Source organism: Anopheles funestus, chromosome X (genome assembly GCF_943734845.2).
Source record: "Anopheles funestus chromosome X, idAnoFuneDA-416_04, whole genome shotgun sequence".
Lineage (NCBI taxonomy): Eukaryota > Metazoa > Arthropoda > Insecta > Diptera > Culicidae > Anopheles > Anopheles funestus.
Window position 1 is genome coordinate 15,631,498 of NC_064597.1, and position 19,061 is coordinate 15,650,558.

At 43.6% G+C, this 19,061-nt stretch overlaps 1 protein-coding gene across 1 annotated transcript in view; it reads left to right on the top strand.

The window, feature by feature from the left end:
* LOC125770759 (all trans-polyprenyl-diphosphate synthase PDSS1-like) overlaps positions 1-19,061 on the top strand; it is a gene marked incomplete at its 5' end in the record, with an annotated part of 43,696 nt that overhangs the window by 19,949 nt on the left and 4,686 nt on the right. Inside the window, 6 exons of the mRNA XM_049440721.1 lie at positions 1,223-1,375; positions 3,931-4,070; positions 5,562-5,703; positions 8,098-8,187; positions 18,591-18,722; positions 18,800-18,994. Of these exons, the coding sequence (XP_049296678.1) occupies positions 1,223-1,375; positions 3,931-4,070; positions 5,562-5,703; positions 8,098-8,187; positions 18,591-18,722; positions 18,800-18,994 (852 nt within the window). The remainder of the gene's footprint in view (positions 1-1,222; positions 1,376-3,930; positions 4,071-5,561; positions 5,704-8,097; positions 8,188-18,590; positions 18,723-18,799; positions 18,995-19,061) is intronic.

The window sequence follows — 19,061 nt, forward strand, 5'->3', positions numbered from 1 at the left end:
TTTCGGCTCCCACGTTCGTCATTTTGTTTGGTGCGGAAGAATGGGTTGGAGAAGGTGGAGAATACCGACAAGGGAATCGATTTGACTTATCGATGGAGAAAGATGGAGGATTTTGTTTTGAAATTTATAAATGTGATTTGCTGATAGGGTGACCATCGAAAAGGTACGGATTAGTGTTTGGTGTTTTACGTAGGCGGTGGTTGTACCGCTTTGTAAACCGGAATGTTTGTGAGAACCTCCAGAAAATCTGTCCGCAGCAGGTGCGTTTTTGAGCACCAGGTACAGACTCCAAACTGTAGAAAAGTTCTCTTGCCGACGGCGACCATTCCCGCCACCCAAGGTTATCTATTCCACTAGACAAACGAGAAGACGGCACATTAACGCCTCCCCCCGCCACTCGCGTAACATTCATCCATTCTTGAAACACACCTGCTCGGGGGCAGGATGTCCGTATGGGTTCGAGCAGCATGGGACGAAGATTATCAAAGTTTTAACGATACCGAATCAAACTATCGGAGGCAGATCTCGCATGGGGTCCGGTTTTGGGTTGATTTTATGATACGTATAATAGACAGTAGAATTACAAGGCTAAAATCCCCACCCTCCCTTCTCACAACGCCCTCTCATACCCCTCTTGCATACGGAGTGGGGCAACAACAAAATAGAAAAAATGCTGTCGCCCTTAAAGCAGGTTGTTTGGAATTTTTGGACGCTCTCGGTATTTGAAGAAATCGCTGGAATGGGCCGTTTATAGTTTACAATAACTTCATCTGCCCTGATGCTAAGCGGGCAAAGTCTCTGCTGCATGCAGCGTAGTTGCTTAGAAGCGAACTCAATTAGACAGCGGTGTGCATCGCCGATGTCTAGCGCTAGCAGTGCAAAGCGTTGGCCAAGAAACCTCAAATACCCGTGCAAACGCTCATGCAGCGTGCGATGTCCATTAGCCAAAACGAGCCCCAGGTCCAAAGAAGAGCATTAAAATCGCATGTTTACCTATTCGCGGAGTGTGATCATGCGAATGTGAATCCGTAATGAGATGTTTGTCTGGTTGCGACGGTTGGTTGGTTTCGCTGTCTGTAGCCGGTTGCAGGCTGCCCGGACGAGTACGCTAATGAGACGAGAGCGATTGGGCAATTTTTGGGCAGGTTTTTGGGGTCTACCATTATGATGTGCAGTCGTCGGTTACTAACTAATTCAACTGTTCGTTTGCTTCCCATTTCAGAAATGCAGTTCAACCGCGAACTTGCATCCTTGTATGCGAGGGTACAGCTCCGTGCACACACAGCAACCGGCCGGACCGATACGGGAATACAACATCGACCCATACATACTGCTGGAGGACGAGCTGAAATACATCTTCGAGGACATCAGGCAGGTGAGTGTCGTCAACAGGATTTCAAGGTCCCCAAGCAAGTTCTTTATCTTTGTTTAAGAAGCCTAAAAAAAAAACCAGAAATGGATCTAAATAGAGATATCTAAAAGCAGTAATAATTACGTTAGAAAAAAAACTTGAAGCGTAGTTTAAGCAATTTTGGCATAAGATGACTCGGTAATGTCGAAACCGCAAACAAGCTTTTAAATGTTAAATTTAGTCATTAAGTTGAATTTAATTAACGCCGTATGACAATGAATGAACCCATTTAGAGTGAGTTTGATTGCTTGGCATAATGAATTTCTTGAAACAAAGCGATTGAAGAAAAGAGCTACCTGGCCTTTCGCAAGCTTTGCCGTCAAGCTTGTACAGTTTGGCTAGATTACTCCGATACAACCGTGAAGGGGGAAACAGGAACACCAAAAGTGGGAAATACAAAACAGTAAGACAATATATATATATATGTATGTATATATATATAAACCTATTTTGTGGCATTTGCTTGCTGCGGCAAGGCGTAAACGTTCGGTGAATAAGAATGCCAAACTCGCGCTCGCTTCGCCTAATTTGTGGCGCGTTTTTATTGCGAGTTAATTGCGCCCCAATTTATGACAGCAACTCCCGTTAGTCGTGCGTGTGTATGAGGTAGGTGTCATCGTGCTTACAACATATCGTTTTCGTCGCTTCTCCTATCACCCATGCCTTCTATCACCGTTGGCCATATACATTTTTTTATATATTTTTTTTATTAGACGTGAAGAATATATACTTGTGTCATATTAATGATTGGTACTCACGTATTCTCATGCACGCTCGCGGTTATTTTTGGTATACTAACAGAATCTAACAAGTCGTGTTTACAACTCAGTTCCGGGTGTGCTATGTTACAAAACATAAAAAAACACAAAACCTCAGCATAGAAACCTTAGCATAGAAACCTGGACATCGGACCCATCATTGACTGATCGTTAGATTCACATTCCGCAACATAATCGTTTTACGGTAGATTTTCATTAAAAAAAAAGCACTAAAATCGCTTTTACTAGCTCAGCATAGCTTTATCATTGGAGTGAAATATTGAACCACAAGCGAACGAAGATGGAGAAGCGCATGGTTTCGGGTCGCTTTGTGCAATCGACGGCCCGATTTCGGAATGTTGTTTATCGAACCGAACGGATTATTAGCAAAGGCACGATATCATCATCATCATCATCATTGGTTGGCCCCAAATGAGGCATGAAGCTAGCAACCATAGACACAGAAAAGAGAAAATAAAAGAAGCATCTTCCTTTTTTTCGGCTTAGTTTGTTAATGCTGCTGCGTGCATTATCAATTTTATCAAGAAATAGTCACACGCAATTTTGGACATAACCTTGCTGGATGAAGATTTCGATAGTGTGACCAGTGTAGGGAGAGCAAGGTAGAGTTAGAGCTATCGCCGCGTAATATTACCACATCACGCACACACACACACACACCCAGTCGGTTCGAGGTGTCGTTTTTCTTGAGACAGACAAACATCGATAAAAACGTTTGCCCAGAAATCTTGAAACACAATATTTCGACGTTTTGCATCGCCGAATCCTTACATTATTCGGTCAGGGTCAGTTTGCTGGTCCTGCAGCGGAGCACCGTACGTGTTAGCTATCCTACCAAACTGACACCGACAAGCGCGTGCGTTTCGGCATTAGGCTTCAGGCACGGAAATAATGCTGGGAGTTGTGAGCAAAAGTGCAGCCCGTGGAGGCAAAGGTGTTGTTTGACATCGGGTGTGTGTCGTCTCCGGGGCGTGGTCTACTTCAAGGCTGTTTGCATTTTGGAATTTTTTGGACAGGATCCATTATTACGCTCCAAGTTGGTGCGGATGGATATGGAGGAGGGGAGCGGTAGGTTCATGCCAAGGTCTTAGCCTGTGCGCACTGAGATCATCGTCTGGGAAGGGCGCACTGGGTTGCCTAGAGTGAAACCTTAAGCTGTGGATGAGCAATCGCACTGTACGGTGAACTGTCGATTACCTTAGGAAATTGGTTTGCCGAACGTTCGTGAAGATTCAAACCGTATCGAGCACATGTGACGAAAGGTGCAATCGATTCCATCGGTTTGATTGACCGACCATGGGGCATTGTTCACTTTCATGGTCACGGCAATGAACTGCATTCGATGGTAGCTAGCTGTTCTTAATGTCGGGATTTTCCCCGGGACAATCCCCGGAAGATATCCTAGCGCAGCAACCGGCTAGAGATGCAAAACCTTTGCTAGCCATGCAACCGGGCGTGTGAATTCCCGGGAACGTACATCCATGCAATTATGTACAAAGAATACCAAAGAAAGAAGAGAAAAAAGAGAGAGAGAGGAGGGGTAATCTTCAACGTAATAGTGTATCTGCTTTATCTCCTTGTCTGAGGCCTAGTAGTACACAACGACATGACCTTAAATCTTTTTACTTTTGTACTGTGTTAATGTTGAGCCCGGGTTCGTCACTTAGTGTAGTTTTCTGATCTTTTCATTTCTTTTTTTTCTCCGCCATTTTTTGTTTGTTCTTATTGTTTTCATCACAGGAAATCAGTCGCGCGACAAATCACCAGGAGCTGAACAAAATAGCCGTATACTACTTCGATGGACAGGGCAAAGCTTTCCGACCGATGGTGGCAATACTGATGGCAAAGGCACTGAACTATCATATGCACAACGAAAACAGGTACGTTTGACTGTCATCCTAAATAAGAGAAGGAAAAAAAAACACACTCGTACACACATTAAAAAAAAAAAAACAAATCACATTGCAATGATTTCTTGTTCTTATGGAACCCGGATAAGACCGCTTATGTGCTGACCGTGACCCATGACGTTCGGGCAATGGCACTGGATGCAGTGCACGGGTTTTCCCCTGGTTTTTTCATTGTTTCCCGCACCAACTGACATTAGAGGTGTAAAGCGGGCTGGGTACATGGATCGGATGAAGGTTAACCGGAATGAGGTAGTTTGTAATGAGCATACGGCAACTTTACCGCGATATCCTTCCAAAAGGGTACGCCTGCATGGTATCGTCTTCCCGATGCTGCTCAAGAAGTCAATGACTCTCAAGATGTGACGTCAGGAGTGGTGCGTTGCGAAAGTTCAGTGACCATCACGGTTTGAACCGGGAAGCAGAAGATTACGCGACCAGTGTGAAGTCACGTACACCGGCGAGAGCCCAAGATATCCTGTTGCGTCGGGCGTATTTGATGAATTCTCCGAAATCACTATGGATACGGGCATTAATTTTTCTTCCACGTGAAAGCTCGCTCTCTCTAGAAGGAAGCAAGAAAACTTACCACCAATTAGATGCTCGCAGCGACAGTATCTGCGAAAGATGACAAAAGGTTTATTGGTGATGACTGAAGTTGTTCTGGCGTTTGGTCCGGTTTACAACCGGACTCCAAACCTAATCCGGTTCGGCTGTGTGTTTGTGTGTGTGTGTGTGTGTGTTTTCACTCTGGTTGGTAGATAGCCTACGGGTATGGAGGAAAAGCAGTGAGAAACTTCATGCATATTTATGGCATGGTTTAGGGTTTGCCGCTGAAGACGATAAATTGCCCACCAAATGGCAGACGGATACAATTCCCGCCAAGCGGTGCAAAATGTTGTTTGGGATGCTGAAATAGTGGTTTTTGGGGCTAAACGGTCAAGAATTTTTGCTGTCCAAAAATTGTGCCCAAGCGTTGTGTTGCCATGCTATTCGGTAGAGTTTGGCCGGCCAGATTGACCTGCCTAGTTTTTCTGTTGTTGTCATTTTTTATGTATTAATATTTATACCTTTGGAGGCTCAGAAGACGACGCCCATAGCGATCCGTCGGGGGCAAGTCCTGGACTATGATTTCGCACCTTCTGCGCTCCCAATACGGGGTTTGGTTGGATACTGATTTGCATAAACCTTTTCAGTAATTGTACAACGTTAGATTTGTTAGTTTAGGTACATGACTTTTACTGTCTCGAGGTGTCTGAAAGGGACTGGGCATGAAATAGCTAAGAAGATTTAAAAGCATAACGTGGTAAACACTAAGATTACTCATCTTGAAGTAAAGCCATAGTTGAGGTGAGTCAACGAAGATCCCTCCAGCTATTATTTGAGTTCCTATACGTCTAGCAAGATCACTACTAACGTTTTTTTTCTTTTTCTTTCTTTTTTTCTTTCCGTATTGTTATCCAGCAACATAGTGAACGCTCAGCGACAGATAGCAATGATTTCGGAGATGATTCACACCGCCAGCTTAGTGCACGATGACGTTATCGACCAGTCGTTTGCTAGGCGAGGTAAACCGAGTGTCAACGTACTGTGGAATCACAAAAAGGTAAACCTTTCATATGGACAATTCGCCTACAAATTGCCATCGTTTGGCTGGATCAATTTTAAGAATGCATATAAGTTGCGTGCAGGATTGCGAATCCGGTTAAATCCGGACGTGCGGATTCATGAAGGAACGTCTTGACGTCAGCGATGTGGCCCGTCTATTGGGTAGTTCCCAATTCTGAAACACTCCAGAACGTTTAGTACAATTTCCCTGCCAAGTCTGCAATGCCTTGTCTCCCGTTGTTTGACGTCAGTTATGACCAGCTCGAACCAGAACGCGACACTGGTTCTTCTTCGTATGAGTTGCGTGTGTGTGTGTTGATAAAATTGCAATCAACTGACGGGATCGCTGTCAAAGATCAGATCTTTATGGGGAAATCCAAATCTCCGTACATGATCGACAACACAGACCGACCAGAATGGCAGAAAAGGACAATAAGTTTAATTTAAATAAACAAAACACAACAACCGCCTCATTTCCCCAAAACCGCACACCCTGTCCCATCCTCTTCACGCTACATGAGAATATCCTCCTTCGGTACGCGACGTCGTGTGTCCGTGTTACGTGACGGATGACGGATGGAACCAACTCCGTGCGATTGGTGGACGGCACTGCGCGAAAACATACGCGAACAATCGATTAACAGCCGATTCGTGACCGAAATACGGAAACGGAACCTGGGTACAGCGTGTTGGGCAAGTTGCGGGAACACCAGGCTTACGTGTAAAGCGGCTACATGTGTACGAAAATTAGCAAAGTGCGCCACCGGATGGATGTTGAAACTACTGAAGGCGGCTGAGTGATGGGACGGCAATTAAGGTGCCCGTACGCTTTGGTATTCGACGTGTAGACCTATCTCCCTTGCAGATGTTATTGGTTGCGACCTTGGCTGTGGATGGTGCTGTTGCGAGGCAACTAGTACGGACGGATTTCACTTAGATCCGCCTGAGTTCATTAGAACGATGATGGACAACGTCAGTTGTGGCGACTGATCTAATGCGAAGAACTTCCCAGTTTCAGCAGATATGGTGCTTTTTGTATGTTTTACGTATTGGACGGCCTTGATTCGTGAGGTGGTTGAGATAGTATCTAGAAGATGGGGAATTTTAGGAATTCTTACAAGTTTTAAGGTATATCAGGAATACGCTTCTTATATATACGTGAGGTAGGCAGCACAATCATTCATTTTTTTCCAATTCTCAGTATAAATGAGAGTATAAGTCTTTAAGTTCCTCCACCCGTTAGACAGTTTCAATACCGTCAGCTGTTGCTAACCAGCACACAAAACCGTGGTATAGACTGTATCAACATTCCAGGTCTGTTCGGCCTCCTCACCAAAAACATCCTACCTCGTCTAAATGATTCCCCGTAATGGTGACGATAAATTCGTTCCCGTGTTTCGAGCGATGGTGATGCATGGCGATCCAGCATTAGCCGTACGCGTGTCGTTTCAATATTTGCAAACGGGACCACAACCCACCAAAAGGGGGATAGTTCTCAAAATTGAAACATTAGCAGACGGACCGGGCATTGATGCCGCTATCGCAAACGGTCCCCATTTGGCCGAATATAGACCTGTACCAAAAGGCGTGAAAATGTTCAATATCGTCAGTACGTGCAATGGCGTGTGCGCATACTGAGCGGTAGTGAACAGTGTTTCGCTGCTACACACCTTCACATCGCCCCAGATTTGGGGAGGTGTAAGAAAGTGAATTTACGACCCATTGAAATTGATGCAAGCTGCTGTTTTTGTTTGTTGTTTCGCTCAATCCACCGTTTGTGCGGTCTGTGCGGGATGAGTAATTTGCTTGAGACGATATGATCGCACACATACACACACACACACGCAACGCGCACGGAACCAGACTCACCTGTTGCGTTGGAAGGAAAGCGTAAATACCACTCGGCAGGTATGCCGACTGCGCTGCATATGTTTTGGTTTTTAAAGTGCCGTTTTAATCACCTTCTGCCCGATTGGAGTTTGAAGTGGATAGAAGAATATCCTCTACCACATTTAGGACGCAATGTCTGTATGGATTTTCTTTCGAGAAACCTTTTGATGTGTTTTACTGAATCGAAATTATTCTCACCTTCCCCATATACGCACGAACGTCGTGAAAATATTTTTGTTGGTTTAGTAAAGTCCCCCCTCTCCCCACCCCCTCACGCGGAATAACTGGTATTGAAAGATTCGAACGTTATCGTGACATTTAGCTCTCGTCGGCATCCTTGCACCGCTTGTTTATCCTTGACGTTGTTCGTTTCATCATCCCGCAGTTATTTAACGCTATCGGTTACGCGATTGCGAGCGTTGAGGTGTCCCCCCCACCAACCGTTGACAGTTTCGCTGTTTCCTTTACACTCATTGTTTCTCCTCTTGGTATGTTTCCACAGGTGACGCAGGCCGGTGACTACATCCTTGCCGTTGCCTCGATGCTGCTGGCCCGCCTGAAGCAGGACGAAGTGACACACATCCTCAGTCAGGTGAGTAACTAGCATCGCTGACCTTAATCTCGGCTTATCCGGGTGTCGGAGCATCCGGGGGGCGACGTATCTCTAGCCGTAACCCCAGCTAGAATGAACCATGTATCATAATACGAGCAAATATGCGGATTCGAATTACGAAACTTCGATAAACTGTACCGATTTGAAGTGAATTCCATCTGAAAAAAAAAATAAACAATAAGCGAGAGTATCACGTAAACGGAGCAGGAACATAGCACGAGAAACAAGAAGAAAGCTTGCGCTTGTGCGACATCTTTGAATTTTGTGAAAGTTGCGTGACAGCCAGCACACACATGCCGAGTAAACAACACATGCCGACGCTCTACCCCTCCCACCACCTCTCCCCCTCGCCCCTCACCGCTCCCTCTCTTTCCCACATTTATCTCCCACTCAACAATGGAGCAGGGAAAGTTCTTTTTCTCTCTCTCTTTTGTAGCTTTTTAGCATTGAGGTGTGCTTGTCTCTCGTGAATTATTTGTGCCCGGAGGGTACGCGATAAGTTCGCTGGTCTGCTGTTTCCCCGGTGATTGCGATCTGATTGCCGGATTGTAAGAGTTCATCTTACCCGGCCCGTTTCTCCATGCTGGTACACTTTAGCGGCAGGATATTTTTAGGAAGGTGGAATGTATAGTAATCGTAGCCAGTTTGATTGTTCTGGTTGGTTAAAACGTTATTGAGCAATAATGGGGCATCCTTGGGCAGTGTTGGTTGATTTTTTTGGGTGTTTTGGTTGCAAAAAAGCAGGAGAAAGTGGCCACAGCTAACCTGATGTCATCAGACACACACGGCATGGTTGCCGTTTTAAAAATACAAATTTCAGTGTTAGGTGGTAAGTGCGGTGGGAGCTTTTATTGGAAAAGTTTTTGACAAATTGCAACGTAAAATTATAATAATTAAAAAAAATCCTTTATTTCGATTAAAACTTTTCCGCTTCGGAAGATGAAGCTCATCAAGATTTTCTTCGCTTGGTTGTGGAATTCAAAAAATGCTTTTAAATGGTAGCTCCCGTATGGGAAGGGGGTTTAGTAAGACAGACTCTATCTTCACTCCCTTCACTTTTTTTCCCTCTGCATGCTGGAATGAATCATCTCAGTCCTTCCTTTCTCTCGCACTCTATCTCGCTTGTCTGTGATGCATCTTCGATGGTGAACCACGTGAAGTAGGGGAAAAAAGCACGTGAGAAAAAAAAATACACACAAACGCTTTCGCTGACCGAAACGCGCAGGAAACGGAAAGGAATTTCTCACGCTCCCTGTCGCTCCAAATTGAGGTCAGATGGTAGCACATTCTTACGTTTTAAGTTAACACGCATTTGTGGAGGATTTTTTGTTTTGCTCTTCTCACCCGCACGGGAAACGGGATCACTAGTAGCTGGAAGGATACATTTAACACAACCACAGCAGTTCGTCCAATATAAAAAGTGGGTGAAAACATAAAAAGCAAGATTATGAACAAAAGTTCCACATATCGCCAACCATCCAGAAAAGTTTTTTTTTTCATTTCGTTTTGTCGGAATCGTTCACTCGATCCGGTTGACGATCTGTTTTCCTGTTTTTTGGTTGTTGTGTGTGTGCGCGTATATGTTGTTGTCCATTTTTTTTTTGCTCGAGACATCCATCCCGTTCGCGTACAACCGATACAGTTATATCATGCGGTGGGTAAGCTTTTGCTCTGTGCACGGATCGAATCGATGGTTTTGTATAGAAGTTAACCGGTTGGTACGTGTATTGCGGGAGGAACGTAAGCAAATGGGTTTCCCCAATCCATGCAAATGGAGTGAGGGGGAAGGAAGAGAGAAGGACAGAGGGAGCCGTTCTACTTCTTTTTCTTCTCCCAAAGCATTGTATCGTATGTATGTGTGCACCTGTTTCACGATAGTGTTGATTACCGCTTTGCACCATAAGAGGTGTGTTGCGTTTGCTTGGAAAGCGGGTTCGAATCGAAGTTGTATCGAACGTGTGCGATATATCTGGTTCACTATGCACTTATATAAAGTTCTTACTCAGGTTACATTACGTTTGTCATTTTTTACTTGTGCAAGCGAAAAAACAATTGTCTTGCATAAAAGTGAGTAAACGATTGCTTACTCTTTCCAAAGAAAAAAAAACAAAACACCATTTTAATTTGCTTTACCGTTCTGAAAACAAAAAAAAGGTAACATCATAATGTAATGAGAAGGAATAAAAACAAAACAACTTATTACATTATGCCAGTTGTATATTAAACGTTTTTCAAGCATTAAGAAATGAACCTTCCCGGTCGGATGATGGGGGTTGTTGTTTTTTTTTCGTGTTGCGGAGAAAGTCAACGCAAACTGTGCGCTCGTCATGCCGCTGTCTGTCAAAAATGTGTTACAAATAAATCGATTTCCCAATTGCCCTCGGGATGACTTGGTGGGTTTCAGTTTACCGCAGCTTGATGCTTTCGGTGTGCTAAAGAAATTTCTATTTTCCCCCGCTCCAAGAAGCCGATATAAATAGATTATGATTGCATCACAGCGGTTAACAGTGGTTGTGGGGTTTTTATAGATTTTTTGTTTTTCTGTTATTTAGCTGTTTGTCTGTGTGTATTTATACTACTTAAATAATCATCTGATAATGTACACGGTTGATCGTAACGAGCGCGTTCATCGCGTTGTTTCGCATGCGCTAAACGAAAGACTTCAAGCGACGAACCCCCCCAGTAAAGTACTTGGTCTATATGACGCACGCTTAACGGTTAATCCTTTTGCAAATCGGTGCAAATCCGTATATGACATTTGATGGATTCGTTCGATTGTGGTTAAACTCGCCCTCCATTCCGTCCCCCCCCACCCCTTCCACCTTCGCGCTCCTCCACCTGCAAGGGTGGCATTGTAAGACGGCATGAGAATGAACGTCGAAACGGTATTGGAGAAGCGAGAGAAAAAAAAAATCACAACACCACACGTTTTGTGCTTTGCTTCTTCGTTTTGAAAAGCTTTTGAAGCCAAACAAAAAAATATATATATATACCTTCCAAGCGACGACAATGACAACAGCACAAGTGTGCCACAGGATTGGTGGGAGCCGGAAACTCATTTGTCACCGGTACAGATGGGATACCGTTTGTGGGATGGCTATGGGAAAAAACAACAGACACACACACACAGATGGGTTTTGATTGTGTCACAAAGCGTACCGTTCTCTACGTACCGTACCACAGACTGTTTTCCGGGTGTGCTGTGTGATATAATTGGTGCGAATGGTTTCAAGCGGGATGTTAAAAAATTGGAAATATAATACAATAAAGATGAAAACAAAAGTGTGACAGTGGCTATCGCACGCGAAGAGCGGTACACGATGATTGCGTGGTGCGTATCATTCTGCTGGATGCGTGTGTGTCACTGTCACGCAATTTTGTGCTTTGTACGGAAAAATCGGGTGAACACGCTCAACTGCAGTTTACGCGATGACGTTGTAATATTTGCTTCACCCTTTACTATCTGCTACCCTCCTCCCCCTTGCCCTTCTCTATTTATCTCCCTCTCGTCATCTCTCTGATGTTATCACAAATAGAATAAATCTAGTCGCATCTACCAACAAACGGCTTTATCCGTTAGCGGTACAGAAAGTGGAAAATAATCACGACTGTCACAAATTATGTCGAGCCCTGGCATATTAAAAAGGCGCACACAACCGTCTCAAAAGGCCATGTGAAACAGACATTCCAAAAAAAAAGTATCTTTAATTGCAAAAAAAACAAGAGGTGCAGATCAAAGCTATGAAGTAACCGAATCGTAGTTGTCACACAGATGTTTTGCCATAATTGCCTTTCGAAGATATGACAAACAACAAACTTATGTCATAATCATGGTGATGGTGTACGTGTGTGTGTGTGTTTGTAAATTCTTTTTGCCTGCCTAAAGTCCACTAGAAGAAGCGGCACGACAGCGCTTCATTCGTGATGCTTTATAATTTATTTATTCATTTTTTACTTAGAACGGAGCAACAGAAAAAAACGACACGTTTTCAGCATAATATAATCGTTACTGGTACACAACTCATAAAGCACCACGCCAGAAGCCTTCATATGAGTTTTTTTATCTTTCAAATTTATTACTGTTGATGTTCACTCAATTCGATTGATGCTCCGCTCACTTCCGGACGTTACAGGGAAATCATCGTTCGGCGTTGGTTGAAAGTGCAACTGACGTACATTAAGCTTGACAGTAATGAGTAAATGAATGTAAAATCAATAAAATAGAAGCAGCATCAAGGGAGGGGAATGAAGGTAGACCATTAGGGTGGCAGGAGGAAGGCAAGGGTGGGGAGGGAGTGGAGAGAAGCCAGATCGGATGTTACGGTGGTCATCGTGCCGCCGCATCACGGTCGGTAAAGTAGAATCGTTGAGCATCTTCTCTTTCTCTCTCTCTCTTTCGCTCTCGTTCGCTCCCTTTTCCCTCTTTGACATTAAGTGCTCATTTAGACGGATCGTAAAGATCATCGCACCGGTTTTATTTCCCCGTCGTACCGTATTGTTGCGCCACAACCAAGTCCGGTGGTGCATTATATTATGGTTAAAAACGTGTGCAAGAAACAACGAAAACAAAAGTAATAATAGCACCGAAAACAAAACTTCAAGAAGATAAAAATAGTTGAAAAATCAATGGTAGGTCGTGCCCCCCCTCCTAGGGGCCGCAACGGGTGGTATTGTCGTGGCGCAGGGTGGATAATAATTTTGATGAATTCGGTGTAACGCTTCCGCCGCGTGATGCGTTCGTGTGCTGTTAGCATCGGTGGTGGAAGAGAGGGTGAGAAGAAAAAAATCAGAGAAGGTTAAAGCATTACATCTACAATCGGAATCAAATCACTTCAAACCGATTACCTTCAGCACTGGATTTTTTGTTGGTGTGCTTCACTTCTGTATACGTTTTGTTCGTGTTGTTGCTTCCAGTCACGGAAATGTGATTTACAAAAGAGTGTTTTTTTTAAAGTATACTTTGTTTTGTTTTATGTTTAGTTTAAAGGAAATCATAATTCAATTTAATTGCTGCATCGCTTTATTCGAGTCGCAATAGGAAGGATTTCCTTTTTTTGGTGGATGAAACAAGAGATTATTTCTTATAACAACGCTAACATTACGGTTACATTCTACGGGGATAATTTTGCCATAAAAGAGGGGCAGAAATAAAGAGGAAAAAATAAGGTCTAATATTGATGACCAATTAACTTTTACAAAACATTGGAGTTTATTCCCCCCTTTTTTCCTTTCGAAAGATGCCCTTTACCAAACGCTCACCACAGTCAACTCAGATGGTGCGTTAATCCTTGTGTATGGTGTATCCACGCTTCGTCGTACTTTCCGTTTCATCGGTGAGAGAGAGAGTTTATTCTCGTACCGTCACGATTCTCGTACAGCAGCTTCTCGAGTGTAGGACACACGCCGTACTTAGCGTTACCTGACCTAGTACACGGGATTGAGAACGAATGCGCACATGTTTAATGATACGATGGTGCTGACGAAGAGCGTATAACCTTACGACAGCTTGGCGAATATCGTAATAGTACAAAAGCAACAAGAAAAAAACGCTTTACGAAATACATGGGAAGAAAAAACAAACAGGAAAAAAAAACAGTGTGCATCCGTGGTATTGCGCAGTTATAATTAAGAAAAAAAAAATTAAAGAAAACCAAACAAATTCTACCATCATTTCTGCACATCTCAACGATGACTCGTAACAATAAATTGCAGCATGATGCAATGAAGAAACAAAAAAATCTCGCAAGGTTACGAATTGTTTTCCTATCATGTTAGCATTTTTAGGCACACACTGTAGTAACGGTACGGTACTTTACGAACCGCAACGGAATGTGCTATTTTTTTTTTTATTTTCAACGAAACGGAAACAAAATAAAATCATAATAAGCACACATTTTCGTTTCCTTCGTGCGCCGTTACGTACGAAATGGAAAGACTGCAACGCTCACGCAGAGGAGAAACGCCGGTAGCGAATAGGAAATTTTAAGCGCAAAGTGACACGAAAACTTCCGTTCCGTTCGCGATTCCGTTAGTTGAACCATCCTTTGAACCGTAATGATTGGCATGAATAGTTGTAAGGTGTAAGCACTCCGTACGTTGCGACTTGTAACGCATCGGCTATGGTACGTTTAATGAAAGATTTTATTGCACCCGCAAGCGACGAACCCCCTTCTGGTTTCGGTTTGTTTGCATCGAACGCTTTTCGCACAACAGCAACAAAAAATGTCAGCGGTGGGTTCTTTACGCTGTTCAAGGTCGCCACAGCATCGGTCGCTTTTGTTGCAACCATTGCAACCAATCGTTCTACACGGTTCGTGCGTTACGGTCAGTTGTTTGTTGTTCTTTTTTTTCTTTTCTCTCTCTCTCTCTCTCTCTCTCTCTCTCTCGCCTTTTTACTTTTTTGCATCGAGCACGACCATTTACTTTTCTAATCATCAACAATCACCCGTTGTGGCCATGATTTATCAAACTTTGTGTTCAGCTTTGGTTGCCGCAATTTTCCGATCCAACCGTTGCGGATGTGTAGTGTGGTGCGGTTGGGAGGGAAGCGAAGAAAAAAATGATGATGGTTGAAAAATAAAACAAAATCATTGACCCACATATGTACCATCATCCGTCCCTTTTGGTAATCGTGCCGCACCCTTCGTACGTCTCGTACGAAGCGTCCCCCTCCCCGTCCCTCCCCAGCTCCCCCAGCCCTCCACATTGTATGTTCTTCCGGCCTTACTGTGCAATATAACGGTGCCTATTAAAAGTGATCGGCGACCTTGGCACTAGATGATGATGCTAGACGCTGTTGTGTTTGTTTTTTTTTGCACAAGAAACGAGAACAAAAATAGTAAAAAAAAAAATGCAACAGCTGGGAAAATATTGCACCGGTGTTGAGCAGTGAAACAAAAGCAGCGCTGCATATGTTTTTCATCGTTTATTTATAAAGGCTTTGCGTCTCTAAGACTACATTCGCTTCTCGCGCTGCATACGTGCGTGTGAATATGTTTGTAAATCTGTCAATTTTCCACCTCACCCTTCCCTGGTATATTGCAATATCAGCCGGAGAAGGGAAGCAAAAGGAAAACGTGTTTGAATCTGGTGATCGCACAAGAAAGGATCAACGAAGTGGAAGGGTAGCGAAGGTCTTTCTTGGTTTCGTACGTTGGTGTTTTATAAGCAATCAGATAGAGTCACTTGCACATTATAACGATCGGTTTTTTTTCTGTTCAGTTTTAGGGGATGGTGCAAAATGGGTTCACTCAGCACGTGATAATGCGACAAAAGAAGTCATTATTTCCGTAATCGGTCTGTTATTTTCTGTTGTGCATTTTTTTCTCTTCTTCTTTTTGTTACTAAGCATTATTACTGTCAAACATTGCTGAATCAAACCGGGTTTGAAAGAGTATAACAAGGGGAAATTATTTTAAAATGGGGAAAGGAGTAGGAAGAGGTTTAAGGGGATGGAAGATATTTGCCTCCAAGGTACATTGTTGCCAGTGGGTAGAGAACGCACCTGTGTGGTGTTGATCGAAGCAGTTGAGTTCGCTAATTAGTACGATCAACAGTGCGACCCGATCGCCGTGTGTACTGCTTGCTCGTGGCCAAGACCTTCTTGTGCTGGTACTGCAAAGCCTTGGATGGTTTGCCGATGGTACGATGGAATATTAGCGTTAGATACATGATGCACGATTTCGTTTCCTAGCTCTCTCGCGTGCCGGGCAAGGGAAGTGTGTGCCTGTGCGACCCGATCGATGTATCGAATTGCCTTAGGCATCGTTTGCATATGTTGCTTCAGGTGTGTCATATGTTTGTTTTTCTCGGCGCTACAAAAAAAAATCAAAATAAAATAAATAAACCCATCCGTATGCCTGGTAAAGGCCCGTTATAATACAAGAAAAAAAGTACATTTACGCAGCCATTCATATTTCTTGGTGGTCTACTTTTTTTTTTTATTTCCCCGTTAGTAGTATCACGTGGTACAGCAGTGATGATGCTGCTTACAGTTTACCCATAAAGGCCCTGAAGACCGTAATGGTAAAGTAAATGTCTTAAAACATATTGTTTCGAACCCCCCTCCGGCACGGATGCGATTCGTTACGGCTAGAAACAAACAGAACAAATCATCCCTTTCCTCACTCCTCCGCACTTGGTATCTTCATTTCCCACTGACAGTAAATGGTTCCGAACCGTCATCATCGAATTAGTTTCGCTTTCGATTTTTTGAATTGATGTAATTGCTTGCACAGCTCAGCTGTGGATTGGTTTAGTTCTCACGGTCAACTGTGTGTTTTTTTTAAATGTGTTTAACTGTCCGTTGAAATAAAAAAAAAAAACATTACAAGAATAACAGACATGTGCATCGACACAATAGACACGCATTAGCAACCCGATTTGTCGCGTTTTTCAAGTACGTTTGATTAAATTGCTTCCATTTTCTTCGCCTAGACGAGCAAGCGGAACAATGGGAGAGGAAACATTGAACGGATAATTGAAGATACTTACTTATTTACTTATCAGGCGCTGGTAACCGGTTAGCGGTTTTTGGGGGCCGCTGCAGAAGTCCTCCAAACGGCTGCTCACGGTCGAATACCGTCGTCTGCCAATCAACGCCATCACACCGTCTCTAATTTTTGAACCCTTAAGCTTCCTCTATGCATGTGCGTAAATGTCTTTACGCATTGAATCGTCCGGTTCCGTTCTAATGAGATTTAGTCACCTTCCCCCCGCCCCCCCCAAACCCCTAATTGCGACCGCCTCTTGATTGCTCTTTCACATATGGGAGGCCACCAGAGTCCTTATGATTAATTTTTTTCTTGGTTGAAGTGTGGTGAAGATGTGAATATCGGGCAGTTGTTTTGAGTGGAAAAGACTGTAACAGCTACTTGAAAATTTTTAGTGAAGTGGAGTCATCTATCACCCTAACCTATCACTCCACAATATATCAAGAGCTGTACCCAAGACTCTCGGAAATCCTTCTTTACCTTCAGACGTAAAATGAGACCAATTACGCTATCTTTTAAGCTTAAATTCTCCTTCTACTCACCTTCATCTGTAAGTCTAAGGTAATTCTAATTAATTTCTCTGATGTTATGCCACTGCTTGCAATGCGCACGAAACGCACTTCTTACGTATGATCTTTTGCTTTGGTTGTAAATCCATTTGATTATAGCTCAACAGAAGGAAACACTAATACAGTGGAGCGCCGATTATTCGGGTACCTTTTATCCGGTTGTCCCATTATTCGTGCAGCTCGGAAATGACAGTTCCAAAAGCGAATTGACATAATAAATGCCAATCGGTGATGGCAAGAAATAAAAACCTCAATAGGAAATGATACAATTGGCTCAAGTTCGACCAAATAGAACAGATTTATTTTGCTAAGTGCGCCTAAGAATATTAACATTTAAAAAGAGTTGTACCTATTATCCGTGATATTCGCTTATCCGGCAGAAGCTGAGTTCCGATGAGCACGGATAATCGGCGTTCGACTGTATGAACAAATAGCATTTTTTTTTTAACCTGGCACGAACCGGATGTACGACGAATTCTTTTGTATGCTTTAGACGGTGCATATTCATGCGATGTTCGTTTAACTTTGCATTGGAATGCTCTTCCTCCTCACTACACCATCTTGAAATGAAAATTAAGAAAAAAAGCTTTACCAAACAAAGCGAACAATTGTAGCTGTTTCGTAGCAGTAAAAGGAAACATTAGTCTACCATCTAGCGTAGTGGAACAGAGCGTCAGTGATTACTCTGTTGTTCTGTGAATGTTTGCCTTCGGGACGGGAGTAAACATCATTCGCAGTTTTAAGCAGTTGTCACATATCCGACCGCTTTCAATAGAACGCTTCATCACACCTTCTCTTCCGGGTTTGGACCGTACAAACAAATGTGGCTCGCTGCAGGATTTGAATGGATTAGGCAGGGTGAATCATAGCGGCCATTTCGGTGAATTTTGGGAATAACTTATAGTCGTATTGTCGTTCTGTTTTCCGGTTTTTTGCACCAAGATGCTATGCTCCGCTTTTTTTTCCTGCTGCTGCTACTTTACATCCTATTAGTGTTGATTAGACCCAGAGTGAGAGGGAAGCAATATTCGGGCAGGGTTTTCCACTTCTCTTCCTGTGCTGCGCACGAGTTTGTATATGTACATTGAGAGACGTTTGGTGTTGCGCAGAAATTAGCACATACGCTGGGGCAATTCCATTAATGTAAACTCGCAATCGAGCACAGCAGCGCAGCGTACTTAATTAACGCGTTTATTACCTCTTCAAACACGCGCCCCTCCGATGTGATGCTATTATTGACATAAATTTCGCCTGTAATCGAGAGTTATGTAACCATGCTAATGCCGCTCTGATTGATATTTGATTGTTCCGCATCCGACAGGTTCTAACAGATTTGGTACAGGGCGAGTTCATGCAGCTTGGCTCGAAGGAAACAGAGAACGAGCGCTTTGCGCACTATTTCACCAAGACGTACCGGAAGACAGCATCGTTAATAGCAAACAGTTTGAAGGCGGTAAGTTATTTGGAAAGGGCGCGAGTGAATTATAGTGAGGTAGTGAAATAAATGATCACGTTCGCTTTCTACAACAGGTTGCGGTACTGTCCGGTGCGGATGAACAAATGGCCGAACTAAGCTTCCAATACGGACGCAACCTTGGGCTCGCCTTCCAGTTCGTGGACGATCTGCTGGACTTTGTGTCGAGCTCGGAAGCGATGGGTAAACCGGCGGCGGCCGATCTAAAGCTTGGGCTTGCCACCGCTCCGGTGCTGTTCGCCTGCGAGAAGGTAAGCCATACACACCGCCTGCCACATAAAACCCAATTCTACGATACTAATCTTCGGTTTGATATCT